This window comes from Entelurus aequoreus, linkage group LG22 (assembly GCF_033978785.1).
Source record: "Entelurus aequoreus isolate RoL-2023_Sb linkage group LG22, RoL_Eaeq_v1.1, whole genome shotgun sequence".
Lineage (NCBI taxonomy): Eukaryota > Metazoa > Chordata > Actinopteri > Syngnathiformes > Syngnathidae > Entelurus > Entelurus aequoreus.
In genome coordinates, this window is record NC_084752.1 from 29,203,793 (window position 1) to 29,219,309 (window position 15,517).

A 15,517-nucleotide genomic window follows, 5' to 3' on the forward strand; every position below is an offset into this window, starting at 1 on the left:
GCAGCCACACATCTTACACTGACGGTAGCCTTATAAAACAACTTTAACACTGTTATGTTACAAATATGCGCCACACTTTGAACCCACACCAAAAAAGAATGACAAACACATTTCTGGAGAACATCTGCACTGTAACACAACACAATCAATACCCAGAATCCCATGCAGCCCTAACTCTTCCGCTCAACCGACGCACGGAGGGGGGGTTGATGTGTGGGGGGATTTGGTGGTAGCGGGGGTGTATAATCTAGACCGGAAGAGTTAGGGCTGCATGGGATTCTGGGTATTGGTTGTGTTGTGTTTATGTTGTGTTACGGTGCGGATGTTCTCCAGAAATGTGTTTTTCATTCTTTTTTGGTGTGGGTTCACAGTGTGGCGCATATTTTTAACGTAACAATGTTAAAGTTGTTTGATACGGCTACCGTCAGTGTAAGCTGTGTGGCTGATGAGTAAGTATGCTTTGCTGTCTCCTATGTGTGCAAGTAAAAGCTACATACAACATGTGGCCGGGCTGGCACGCTGTTTGTAAATGCTATAGGGAACTATTACCACAGTGCAATTAGGGCACTCCCTCAATTTAGTAATTAGAGTGAAAATAGGATTATATTTTCCCTGGGAGTTATCTAGGAGTGGCACTGAGATCCATAAGTCTCCTGGGAAAATCGTGGGGGTCGGCAAGTATGCAGCTGAGCCGCATCAGAGTGGTGAAAGAGCCGCATGCGGCTCCGGAGCCGCGGGTTGCCGACCCCTGATCTATACCATTCCACCACAAAACTACAGCAGTATTAGATTTATATTTTACATAAAAATCAGCATAATGCATAACTTAATGTATACATTGGCTTCCCTTTCAATAATGTTGTCTTTGCTTGTTTTTAATAGTTTTTTTTAATTTATGTAAAATATTTTAACAGTATATGCAGATGTACTGTGTCTCTGTCTCACCATCTATAGTAGGTAAGGTTGTATATTTGTCAAATTTTTGCCCCGAATGAGGACTTGCAGGAACATCTATGTGACTGTATTGGTCCCGACTGGGACAATCACTCCCACTAATTTCATCAGAAAAGGCATTTTTATCTCTGAATATGTTTAATCAGACTTTTTGTTTATGTGTCTTAAAATATTCCACTCAGACTCTGCAGATAGACACGTTATGTTATTTTTGTTGTTTGTTTGTGGATAGACAAATATTGTGTTCCTGAAATTATCATTACATTTGGCTTATGTGTTGGTACACAATTATTTTTTACAGTATCTCAAATTTCAACTGCACTTGAATGTATTTTTATTCAATATAAGTTACAGAATTTGAGTTTTAAAAACTCCACAATCTGGATCACCGCTTGTTGTCTGCCAAAGTACTGGTGATAAGCACTGATAAAGTAATTAAAGAATACAAAAAATGATATACCATTTTCAAGTGTTGTTTAGTAAAAGTTAACTTGAAATAAAGGTCCTATAGTATTCAGGACGCTACTGATACTTTGTTTACTGCAGAATGTTTGTGATGACAAGCAAACAAAAAAAATAAATATTTGTTGTTCTCTTTACCCCCACAAAATGTACTGAAAAATAAGCAAAAGCGTGGCTGTAAAAGCAGTTACGGACCATAGCGTGGGTTACCTATACCATTGTACCTCTAGTAAACACAATTATAAATATGAACAGTTGTCAGTTGTTGTAATACATTACCTCAATCAAACATGGTGGAAATGTCTGTTACAAGCTACTGCAGTAGTAAACAGTAAGGATGCGGTACTCGGTACAAATATGTACGAGACAATCCGCCTTTAATTAAAAAAAAAAGAAAAAGTGTGTGACAAAATTGAGATCGGATGATAGGAAGAAAATCCATCAATTTTCTAATATTCATGGTATTTTTTTTTTACCATATTGCGCAGCCCTATTCAGAGGCATCCATAACTGCATGCAAGCTCATGCCCAATTGCATAAACCTTATAATTTGACGCTTTGACATTGTTTAACACGATTATTCAACGTGGCACCAAGAGTAATACGCCAGAAAACAGAAACATCACCATAGGTTACCTTTAGCGTTGAATAAAGTGTGTCACTGAGCAGATATGTCCGTCAAAATACCACATATGAACCGAAACCTTAGCAAATAAGTTGGTTGTTTTAAGTCAGTGTTTTTCAACCACTGTGCCGTGGCACACTAGTGTGCCGTGAGATACAGTCTGGTGTGCCGTGGGAGATTATGTCATTTCACCTAATTGGGTTAAAAAAATGTTTTGCAAACTAGTAATTATAATCTGCAAATGTGCCTTTGTTGAGTGTCTGTGCTGTCTAGAGCTCGGCAGAGTAACCGTGTAATACTCTTCCATAGCAGTAGGTGGCAGCAGGTAGCTAATTGCTTTGTAGATGTCGGGAACATGGTTTGTGGTGATCACAATATGTAGGTAAAAAGGTATCTGAAACTTTAACCAAAAAATAAACAAAAGGCGAGTGCCGCTAAGAAAAGCCATTGAAGCTTAGGGATGGCTGTGCAAAACAAAACTAAAACTGATCTGGCTGCAAAGTAAACAAAAACAGAATGCTGGACGACAGCAAAGACTTACAGCGTGTCGAGCAGATGCCGTCCACAATGTACATCCTTACATGACATGACAATCAACAACCCCACAAAGAAGAATAGCGTCCGCACAACTTGATTGCGAAAACAAATAGCGGGGAATAGCGTTCAAGGAAAACATGAAACTGCTACGGGAAAATACCAACAAAAAAGGAATAGCCACCAAAATAGGAGCGTAAGGCAAGAACTAAAAAACTACACACAGTAAAACACCAAAAAACTCAAAATAAGTCACGACTGTCATGATCCGTGGTCCGGATCATGTTTTGTTTAGTTATGTTTTGTTAGTTTTGGACTTCTTTAGTTCCCGTTTGCGCTTCCTTGTTTATTTTGTCACCATGGCGACTCATTAGTTTCACCTGCCTCATTTGTTTGGATCACACCTGTCGCTAATCATGAGATCACTATTTAAGTCCGCCTTTGTTAATCACTCGTCCTGGCTTCATTGATTATGTCACACTGTTTACGTCACGTTCTGACCAAGTAAGTGTTCATGTTCTATGCCATAGCTTCTGCTAAATATTAGCTTCATGTGTTTTAGGCTCGCTTGCCTTTTTGTTGTGTTGTTTGTGTTTTTGGTAGTTGGGTGATTTATGTTAATAAATCCAATCCTACCTTTACGCTTTCGTCCGGAGCCGTCTTTTTGCATCTTGGAAGAACAACCGCGCAGCAAGCTGCGACCCAATCGAGACAACAACGTGATGTGACAGGTGGTGACCGTACACCTACTTAGAGACAAGAGCTATATTGATGCATGGTTGGTTATGGTTTAAAGTCATATCCAACAATTGCGAGAACGACTTTTTATTGTCAATATTGGCTGCTGAGTTTCATTTTTTTATGTTTTCTGCTGGGGATTTTTTCAATGAAAAAAGTGTGCCTTGGCTCAGAAAAGGTTGAAAAACACTGTTTTAAGTGACATTGTTTGAATCCATGATTTTAAGAAATATCAGTTGGAAGTGATTCTTAATTATAATAGGGTTTGTTAAAGGATTAGCTGATGAATGAGGATATTTTGACATGATGTAGCTTATAGAGTGCCGACAGAAACACATGACAAAGTGTAGTAGTTTATGTAGCTTTCACATAATATTGTAGTAAATCAATGAGAATATTATTCATTTATTGCAGAATAACATTGCTGATAGCCCAAGTTAAAAACTTTAAGGTAACCCAGACATGTTGAGCACATTTATGCCCTTTTATTGTTTTGAGTTTTTTGAAAGCAACATTCTGACGTGCAGTTCAGCTCGCGTTTGAAGCCTTTTTCAATTCCCAGGAATCTTCACAGAAATATCTAATATTACGTGTGTGTGTGTGTCATTTCTTTACAGTTATCTGCTTGGTCGGCCTTGGACTGGTTGTGTTTTTCTTCAGCTTCCTGCTTTCCATTTTTAGGTCCAAGTATCATGGATACCCTTACAGGTAACTATAGCAACCAGACCATTTAATGGATTTTATCCAGCTAGGCTAGCTTGCAATTAGTGAAAATTGAAATCTATAATACATAACTTAGTTTCAGTTATTTCTTTTTCATCAAAACACCCTTCAGTTCTGGGAAATCCTTTATTTCACAGCCAAGGTCTTTTCTCTAGAGCAGTGTTTTTCAACCACTGTGCTGCCGCACACTAGTGTGCCGTGAGATACAGCCTGGTGTGCCGTGGGAGATTATGCAGTTTGGGTTAAAAATATTGTTTGCAAACCAGTAATTATAATCTGCAAATAATGTCCCGTTGTTGAGTGTCTGTGCTGTCTAGAGCTCGGCAGAATAGCCCATGTTATACCATACCATACTAGTAGGTGGTAGCTAAATGCTTTGTAGATGTCAGGAACACAGGCGACAGCGGGTTAGTGTGCAGGTAAAAAGGTATCTAATGCTTAAACCAAAAATAAACAAAAAGTGAGTGCCCCTAAGAAAAGGCATTGAAGCTTAGGGATGGCTATGTAGAACGAAACTAAAACTGAACTGGCTACAAAGTAAACAAAAGCAGAATGCTGGACGACAGCAAAAACTTACAGCGTGTGGAGCAGAGATGGTGTCCACAAAGCACATCCGTACATGACATGACAACAATGTCCACACACAAAAAGATAGCAACAACTGAAATATTGTTGATTGCTAAAACAAAGCAGGTGCGGGGAATAGCGCTCAAAGGAAGACATGAAACTGCAACAGAAAAAGCCACCAAAATAGGAGCGCAAGACAAGAACTAAAACACTACACACGGGAAAACAGCAAAAAAATCAAAATAAGTCACGGCATGATGTGACAGGTGGTGACAGTACACCTACTTTGAGACAAGAGCTATATTGATGCGACTTAGCTCAGAAAAGGTTGAAAAACACTGCTCTCAAGAACAGCTCTATTGAGTGTTTATGACATACCACAGTGCACACGGTGTTTCTTCTCAAAAGACTTTTGAACATGAGTGACTACATTAAAAGAGGAAGCGTTTTAGTTTACTGAGCCATAGCAGTAGCAATTTGCGCCAGAGTTCACCGCTGTATGAACAAACGGTGCATCTGTAAAAGGGTGCAGGCTTAAGGAGTATAGAGACGAGCACAAGATGCTGATGATGACTTCAAGACAAATAATATTCAGGTTGGTGTGCTCCAATCCTGTAGCTTAATAGAACAACCTTTCTCTCTTTTAGTTGCCTTGAAAGCCTTAGTACAATGATTGTTGCCATGGGGATAAATGCACTGATGGAAGTTAGTTCCGATTTGAAAAAAGAGTAATTGGCGCAAATCCTTTTTAAATTTGCGGTAAAACGCATTCAAGAAATGCTTTGATGGATTTTTTTTTCTTTGATTAGACTACCATCACGGACCAATGGTTAGTGTGCATTTGGTAAATCTGCTACATGGTGAGCTTTGAAGAAAATATAATGGAACATCTAAGGACATTCTGTTCTTGGACAATTTGTTTGGATTAAAAAAAAAAAAAAAGAAGAAAAACAGAAAAGTGTTTTCCCTTGTAATGATGGAAGTGAACGGGTCAAATGTTACAAAGGCCAATCATATTCAACATTCGTAATTGTCACACAAGTGAAAGCAAAAATAAGTTACTAGCAGGAAAAAATTACGAAAGTCATGCAATTTTCAAACTTTGCACAAGTTATGGAAAATAATATTTGTTCAGACTTTTCATGTGAGCATACTTGCCAACCTTGAGACCTCCGAATTCGGGAGATTGGGGGCGGGGGGGGCAGGTTTAAGGGGGGAGGAGTATATTTATAGCTAGAATTCACTGAAATTAAAGTATTTCTTTATTTATTTATATATATATATATATATATATATATATATATATATATATATATATATATATATATATATATATATATATATATATATATATATATATATATATGTATATATATATATATATATATATATATATATGTATATATATATATGTATATGTATGTATATATATATATATGTATATATATATATATATATATATATATATATGTATATATATATATATATATATATGTATATATATATATATATATATATATATATATATATATACACTACCGTTCAAAAGTTTGGGGTCACGTCGAAATGTCCTTATTTTTGAAGGAAAAGCACTGTACTTTTCAATGAAGATAACTTTAAACTAGTCTTAACTTTAAAGAAATACACTCTATACATTGCTAATGTGGTAAATGACTATTCTAGCTGCAAATGTCTGGTTTTTGGTGCAATATCTACATAGGTGTATAGAGGCCCATTTCCAGAAACTATCACTCCAGTGTTCTAATGGTACAATGTGTTTGCTCATTGGCTCAGAAGGCTAATTGATGATTAGAAAACCCTTGTGCAATCGTGTTCACACATCTGAAAACAGTTTAGCTCGTTACAGAAGCTACAAAACTGACCTTCCTTTGAGCAGATTGAGTTTCTGGAGCATCACATTTGTGGGGTCAATTAAACGCTCAAAATGGCCAGAAAAAGAGAACTTTCATCTGAAACGCGACAGTCTATTCTTGTTCTTAGAAATGAAGGATATTCCACAAAATTGTTTGGGTGACCCCAAACTTTTGAACGGTAGTGTATATATATATATATATATATATATATATATATATATATATATATATATATATATATATATATATATATATATATATATATATATATTAGAGATGCGCGGATAGGCAATTATTTAATCCGCAACCACATCACAAAATCGTCATCAACCCGCCATCCACCCAAACCAACATTTTATCAAAACCACACCCGCCCGTTGTTATACATCTAATATAGACGACGCAAGGCATTAGTGAGGTTAGAAAGCTTTTGCCTGTTAAAGAAAGGAGACTGATCCAATGCAGCAGAGACATTCAATGTGTGCCACGCATTAATATCTCTTGGCCACGCATTTGTGGCTAAGAGATATTAATGCGTGATAATATTATTTATCATTATTATAATATTATTGTCATTTCCATTAAGAAAGTGTTGACTATTGTTGCCAATGCCCTCAGATCAGGAGTGCGTTCCTCACACTTTGTGTGCGCAGTTGCAGCAAGCAGAACGATGCTTTTAAGAAGTTAAAAAAATGTTTTAGAAAGACTAGGCCTATATTTTCGTTAGGCAAAAAAAAAATTCTGAATTTATTTCAATGAATATTAACTTGTTAACGTTATAATGCTCAAATAGGGACGAGGGCGGGGTGCACAGTGAAACAGTGAACAATTTCGCGACAAAGATGAACCTTTATTGATTGATCTGCAGCCATGACAAAATATCAGACAATCTCCATTGTCAACGACAGGCAGGAAAATAAAGATACCGTATTTCCTTGAATAGCCGCAGGGGCGTTAATTAATTTAAAACCTCCTGTCACACCTGCGTTTACCGGAAACCGGCGGGATGGCCGTGCATGCGGTAATTATTTTAAAACCTCTTCTCACTCCGGCGTTTACCAAAAGGAATCCATAAAATTTAGGCGTGCGCTTTGAGTGTGATGTAAGCATACCATCATGAAAAGCACATTTAATTAAAAAAAACGTTATTATGGTCTTACCTGTACTTATAAATGGAGTCCATTTGCAGCTCCTTCTGACCAAAAGCATCGATAACTTGTTTATAGAAGTCTTCCTTATTTTCTTTCTTCAGTTTTAAAAGTCTCTGTTTCGATGGAGATATTCCTTTAATTATTACCTCCTGCTTCGATTGAAAGTCCAGTTTAGAAAACTGTTTTATTTTAGATACCGGTATGTAATCCTCCATGTTAAAAGTTCAGGCAGAGGAAAAAAATAATAATCTCTTGCTGCGTGTGTTCACTTCTTCTGCAGTACCGGAAGTCACAAGAAGGATCACTAGCGCGGCAGCGCCCTCTACCACCAGGAGGCGGGAGTCATTTAATGACTTATGCAGTATTTCACACACGCAGCTACGGTATATTAATAAAACATAGCTGCTTACTGTTCTCTTTAGCATATTGTACCGGTATTCAATAGCTTGGACCTTAAATCCTACTGAAAAGCTCTTTATCTTTTTTCCTTTGTGCGATTGTAAACTACTGAAAGCAGCTTCCTCCATTTTGAAAATGAGGACTGATGCGTCACTCGTGACGTAACGAATTTGACCCGGTGGAAGTTCTAGCCATATGCTAAATATTTTGCGAAACGAGTTTGACCCGGCAAAAATTATAGACATGCGATAATAAAATTAATATTTTGCGAAACGAATTTGATCCAGCTTCAATAATAAACCGGCGATAAGGCCAAGCATGCGTTAATTAGTTTGAGAAACGAGTTTGACCCGGCAGTAATTCTAGACGTGCGAATACTATATTCCCTGCGCCAATTCAAGGAAATACGGTAAACACATAGCCTATGTTGTAGGCATAGGCTCATACCTTTTTAAGTTAAAAATAAAAAAATAAATAGAAAATGTGCCTCATAAGCCTTAGGCTTGACTGTTTCAAAGAGTGCTGCTCGTTTTTCGTAAGAGGGTAACAACATTGAACTATGTATATATATTTCCTAATTGGTTCAACCGCCACCCGCCCGAATCTATTTAAAATCTATTTTTTTCATCATGTCACCTGCCCGACCCGCGGTTTATCCGCAGACTCCGCAGTTGTGTCCGCAAACCGCGCATCTCTAATATACATACATATATATATATATATATATATATATATATATATATATATATATATATATATATATATATATATATATATATATGTATATATATATATATATATATATATATATATATATATATATATATATATATATATATATATATATAGTACAGTACACAGTAATGAAAACACAGTTGTTCTACTAAATGTGCTGTACTTGCTGCTTACTTAAAATAATAATAATAATAATAACACTTACCTTTCACTATTTGAGTAGCCTTTGTTCTGCCATTTGAGTACTGGCGAGCGCTCTCTGAATCCGGGAACATATCCTTCACGGATTTGTTGAAAACATCCGCAAATGAGAATGGGATGTTGCTTGCAAGGTGGCCCATAATACTGCGTTGCCGCCGCCTTGTGCTTCTCTGACCGTTAATGAGTGACTATATCCATTCGGCCACTGTGTTATGGATTTTAGATAAACCTATGGATAACGGAGACATATATAATAGTCTCCTTTTCAGGTGAGAGACGACGCTAAAGGCAGTGCCTTTAAGGCACGCCCCCAATATAGTTGTCCGGCTGGAAATCTGGAGAAATTCGGGAGAAGGGTTGTCCCAGAGATTCCCGGGAGAGACACTGAAATTCGGGAGGATTGGCAAGTATGCATGCGAGTATACAGTACAGTCATCATCATCATCAATGTTTACTTATATAGCCCTAAATCACGAGTGTTTTAAAGGGCTGCACAAGCCACAACGACATCCTCGGCTCAGATCCCACATCAGGGCAAGGAAAAACTCAACCCAATGGGACAATGAGAAACCTTGGGGGGAACCGCAGATGTGGGACCCTCCCCACCCCCGGTGACCGGTGCAATGGACGTCGAATGGATCTAGCTTAATAGTGTGAGAGTCCAGTTTATAGTGGATTTAACATAATAGTGAGAGTCCAGTCCATAGTGGGGCCAGCAGGAGACCATCCCGAGCGGAGACGGGTCAGCAGCGCAGAGACGTCCCCAACCGATGCACAGACGAGCGGTCCACCCCGGGTCCCGACTTTGGACAGACAGCGCTTCATCCGTGGCCACCGAACCTGTGCCCCCCCCCGTCCACGAAGAAGAGGGGGGCAGAGCAGAAAAGAAACTGGTCTAAAAGGGGGGTCTATTTAAAGGCTAGAGCAGGGGTGCCCACACTTTTGCTGCAGGCGAGCTACTTTTCAATTGACCAAGTCGAGGGGATCTACCTCATTCAAATATATATATATATATAATTTATATTTTTTTATTTATGAAAGAGACGTTTTTGTTAAAAAGTTAAAGGTGTTTAATGATAATACAAGCATGTTTCACACATATAGATTCCTTTCTTTCATGAAGACAAGAAAATAAGTTGGTGTATTACCTGATGCTGATGACTTGCATTGATTGGAATCAGACAGTGGTGATGATAACGTCCACATTTTCAAATGGAGAGAAAAAAATACCACGTGAAAGTGGTTGGTTTTGGGCATCTTATTTGTCCAGCTTCCATACTCGTTTTTACACACTTTCCAAGAAATATATTGACGGCAAACTCCGTGTCTTGCTAGCTTGTGCACGCCAGCTTTCTGAGACTCTTATTTTGTTAGCGCAGGCAGGATGAAGCAGCGCTTTTATTGTGAAGATAGGAACTGTGCAGTCGGTCTTTAGAGTTTTGACGGCAGGTACGGCGTGAGAGTCTGTTGAAATAAAAAGTGTTTGTCAACTAATTTTTTCTTAATAATCTCACAAGACCCTCGAGTGCCGTGAATGTCAATAAAGTGACGTATTGGTGAAGATTGATGAGTGCTCATTTTTAGGTCCATTTTTTTTTATCCCTGGCTGGCGAGCACTGACACATCCTCCGCGATCGACCGGTAGCTTGCGATCAACGTAATGGGCACCCCTGGGCTAGAGTAAACAAATGAGTTTTAAGATGGGACTTAAATGCTTCTACTGAGGTAGCATCTCCAACTGTTACCAGGAGGGCATTCCAGAGTACTCGAGCCCAAATAGAAAACGCTCTATAGCCCGCAGACTTTTTTTTGGGCTCTGGGAATCACTAATAAGCCAGAGTTCTTTGAGTTCTTGCCGGGACATATGGTACAATACAATCAACCTGAGCTAGACCGTGTAGTATTGTATACGTAAGTAGTAAAACCTTAAAGTCACATCAAGTTTACACATGGCTGTCTTGAGTTTCCAATCATTTCTACAACTCTTATTTTTTTGTGATAGAGTGATTGGAGCACATACTTGTTGGTCACAAAAAACATTCATGAAGTTTGGTTCTTTTATGAATTTATTATGGGTCTATTGAAAATGTGAGCAAATCTGCTGGGTCAAAAGTATACATACAGCAATGTTAATATTTGCTTACATGTCCCTTGGCAAGTTTCACTGCAATAAGGCGCTTTTGGTAGCCATCCACAAGCTTCTGGTTGAATTTTTGACCACTCCTCTTGACAAAATTGGTGCAGTTCAGCTAAATATGTTGGTTTTCTGACATGGACTTGTTTCTTCAGCATTGTCCACACGTTTAAGTCAGGACTTTGGGAAGGCCATTCTAAAACCTTAATTCTAGCCTAATTTAGCCATTTTTTTACCACTTTTGACATGTGTCAGGTCATTGTCCTGTTGGAACACCCAACTGCGCCCAAGACCCAACCTGATGATTTTAGGTTGTCCTGAAGAATTTGGAGGTAATCCTCCTTTTTCATTGTACCATTTACTCTCTGTAAAGCACCAGTTCCATTGGCAGCAAAACAGGCCCAGAGCATAATACTACCACCACCATGCTTGACGGTAGGTCGGGTGTTCCTGGGATTAAAGACCTCACCTTTTCTCCTCCAAACATATTGCTGGGTATTGTGATCAAACATTTACCAGAAGCTTGTGGAAGGCTACCAAAAGCGCTTTATTGCAATGTAACTTTCCAGTATTAGAAATTATTGGAAAGTACCCAGTAACAAACGTCTCTGGATCATTCAGCGTCATTAGTTTACTTAATGAATTGTTATGACACCCTAGGTGTTGCTAAATAAACACTCCACTTCAACATCATTATTCTGTTATAAAATTGTGTTTTTCATACCTTCCATTTTCTCTGTTTAATTAATTTTGCTTGATCAAACCTTTTTGAACATTCCACACTCCAATATATAGGATTGACGTCAGTATTGGTCGGCCAACACTCAAGGCTCCAATATTGTTATTGTATCGGAAGTGAAAAAGTTGTTTTCTCATTAAGATGTGAATCATAAAACCGAAATGACAGTTTGCCTCAACGTTGCGTAACGTCTGCTGTGTATTCTTCCTAACACAACACGGTTGAAACTTTTTCCGAAAGTATAACTTTGAGAGGCTTTTGACTTCAGAGGTCCTGCTGTATTCAGCAGCGTCTTCAGGCGTCGAGCCTTGCCAGTAATATCTCGCTGTACTTGTCCTCATGTAACCAACCCTCTCTTGTCTTTCAGTTTCCTTATTAAGTGAAAAAAAGAGAAGAAGAGGAGGTCAGAGAACGACTCAGAGGTGGTAGGTGAGAAAAGTCGATACTTGAAGATGGCAGAAGAAGAATTGCCGTTCAATCTCCAGTTTGTGATGTTATTTAAAATGTTGTTATTATTGTCTTTGCTTGCTTAATAGAGACGTGCTTACATTGGGAAATAAAAGTGTGTCACATGTTTGAACCTTTTGGCATGATTTCTTTCACTGCTTAAATGTTCAGAGATGTGAAGATCATACGATACTGTTCAAAATACACTCCACTAAACAATCCATTTAGCAGCAAGTTCACTGTTTTTTTCAAGATAATGCAACTCCACTGAAATCCACTCACCGTTTTCCCTCGGAAAACCGCTGTTAAGTGTCCACAAATAAAAACAATGAACATATGCTTTGAGGCCATTTTCAAGAAGGATATTTAAAGAGAAACTACATCTCGTGAGACGATGTCGGCCAACCCCGGAAGCTAGCACAGCTGTCCCGGCGATGAACTGTGAGTTCAGGTATTTGATTTCTTTATTTTTCCATGTTTAATATGTTTTTTTGCCATTTTAATTTTGACAGTACCACATAAGATATGTTTTAATTGCTAAAACGAGTTTATTGATTTTTTTAAATGTGCCAGAAAATAACCTGTTTTGTACAATGCCCAGGAGTGCGTAAATGTGTTCCTGTATAATACTTCTACTATACTCAGTGGCCTAGTGCAGTGGTTCTCAACCTTTTTTCAGTGATGTACCCCCTGTGAACATTTTTTGAATTCAAGTACCCCCTAATCAGAGCAAAGCATTTTTGGTTGAAAAAAAGAGATAAAGAAGTAAAATACAGCACTATGTCATCAGTTTCTGATTTTTTAAATTGTATAACAGTGCAAAATATTGCTCATTTGTTGTGGTCTTTTGAACTATTTGGAAAAAAAGATATAAAAATTACTAAAAACGTGTTGAAAAATAAACAAGTGATTCAATTATAAATAAAGATTTCTACACATAGAAGTAATCATCAACTTAAAGTGCCCTCTTTGGGGATTGTAATAGAGATCCATCTGGATTCATGAACTTAATTCTAAACATTTCTTCACAAAAAAAGAAATCTTTAACATCAATATTTATGGAACATGTCCACAAGAAATCTAGTTGTCAACACTGAATATTGCATTGTTGCATTTCTTTTCACAGTTCTTTTTGACAGACATTTTAAAAAAATCTCACGTACCCCTTGGCATACCTTCAAGTACCCCTAGGGGTACGCGTACCCCCATTTGAGAACCACTGGCCTAGTGGTTAAAGTGTCCGCCCTGAGATCGATAGGTTGTGAGTTTAAACCCCGGCCGAGTCTTACCAAAGACTATAAAAATGGGACCCATTACCTCCCTGCCTGGCACTCAGCATCAAGGGTTGGAATTGGGGGTTTAATCACCAAAAATGATTCCCGGGCGCGGCTGCTGCTCACTGCTCCCCTCACCTCCCATTGGGTGAACAAGGGGATGGGTCAAATGCAGACGACACATTTCACCACACCTAGTGTGTGTGTGACAATCATTGGTACTTTAAAGGCCTACTGAAATGATTTTTTTTTATTTAAACGGGGATAGCAGATCTATTCTATGTGTCATACTTGATCATTTCGCGATATTGCCATATTTTTGCTGAAAGGATTTAGTAGAGAACAACGACGATAAAGATCGCAACTTTTGGTATCTGACAAAAAAAGCCTTGCCCCTACCGGAAGTAGCGTGACGTAGTCAGTTGAACATTTCCGCAAAGTTCCCTATTGTTTACAGTGATGGCGGCCAGAAGTGAGAGTGATTCGGACCGAGAAAGCGACGATTTCCCCATTAATTTGAGCGAGGATGAAAGATTTGTGGATGAGGAAAGTGCAAGTGAAGGACTAGTGGGGAGTGGAAGCGATTCAGATAGGGAAGATGCTGTGAGAGCCGGGGGTGACCTGATATTCAGCTGGGAATGACTACAACAGTAAATAAACACAAGACATATATATACTCTATTAGCCACAACACAACCAGGCTTATATTTAATATGCCACAAATTAATCCCGCATAAAAACACCTAAGTGTTTGTTATGCTAGCTCCCGTCCATATAACCCGCCAATACAATTCAAACACCTGCACAACACACACAATCACTCAGCCCAAAGGACCGTTCGCCTAACCCAAGGTTCATAAAGCTTATATATTTAACCAATGTTACGTACGTGACACGCACGTATGGGCAAGCGATCAAATGTTTGGAAGCGCAGCTGCGTACTCACGGTACCGCGTCTGCGTCTGTGTATCCAAATCAAAGTAATCCTGGTAAGAGTCTGTGTTGTCCCAGTTCTCCACAGGCGTCTGTGTATCGAAGTCAAAGTCATCCTGGTAAGAGTCTCTGTTGTCCGAGTTCTTCGATCTTGACTGCATCTTTCGGGAATGTAAACAAACACTGGCTGTGTTGTGTTGCTGACTTCCCTCGCAAAATACTCCGCTTCGCACAGACAACTTTCTTCTTTGCTTGCTCAGCTTCTTTCTCCATAATGCAATGAACAAATTGCAACAGATTCACCAACACAGATGTCCAGAACACTGTGGAATTATGAGATGAAAACAGAGCTAGTTTGTATTGGCTTCAATGGGGGAGCCATACCTCTGTTTCACTGGCTACGTCACGCGCATACGTCATCCTCCAAAGGAGTTTTCAACCGGAAATTTAGCGGGAAATTTAAAGTTGCACTTTATAAGTTAACCCGGCCGTATTGGCATGTGTTGCAATGTTAAGATTTCATCATTGATATATAAACTATCAGACCGCGTGGTCGGTAGTAGTGGGTTTCAGTAGGCCTTTAACTTTACTTTAACTTTTTCTCCAGCAATGGTCATGTGGTGACATCAACGATGGTATTTTGAGAGGTAATCATTGAAGTCGGACGTCACTGAAGGCCTAGGTGGGAAACGCACGGCCCGCCACTGCATTTGGACATGAGCTTTCTCGCCGTTTTGGATGCCACAAGTAAGTGTGTTGAATGTAGATTAGAATCTTTATAGCTCCCCCTTTAAATATGGTTATAAACTTGTCAAATGTTCCTTTACTTCAGAGTGTAAAGTCGAGATTAGTTAATAGACATTGGACAATCATATGTGGCTAACACAAATCATAATAAAACATCATTATTACTTTGAGTATATTATTATTAGTCCATGTCCTGGGGTTTTTACCCCCCCTCTTTTTGAAAACTAGTGACACCTCTGTTTCTAACTTTAATCCAGGCTCCTTAAACGCACTACAATTA

The 15,517-nt window shown here is 38.6% G+C and overlaps 1 protein-coding gene across 1 annotated transcript in view; it reads left to right on the forward strand.

Moving 5' to 3' along the window:
- tusc3 (tumor suppressor candidate 3) overlaps positions 1-12,416 on the forward strand; it is a 199,285-nt gene extending 186,869 nt beyond the window's left edge. The window contains exons 9-10 of the mRNA XM_062033676.1: positions 3,931-4,021; positions 12,204-12,416. Coding sequence (XP_061889660.1) covers positions 3,931-4,021; positions 12,204-12,219 — 107 coding nt within the window. The 3' untranslated portion in view covers positions 12,220-12,416. The remainder of the gene's footprint in view (positions 1-3,930; positions 4,022-12,203) is intronic.
- Positions 12,417-15,517: the final 3,101 nt, after the last annotated feature.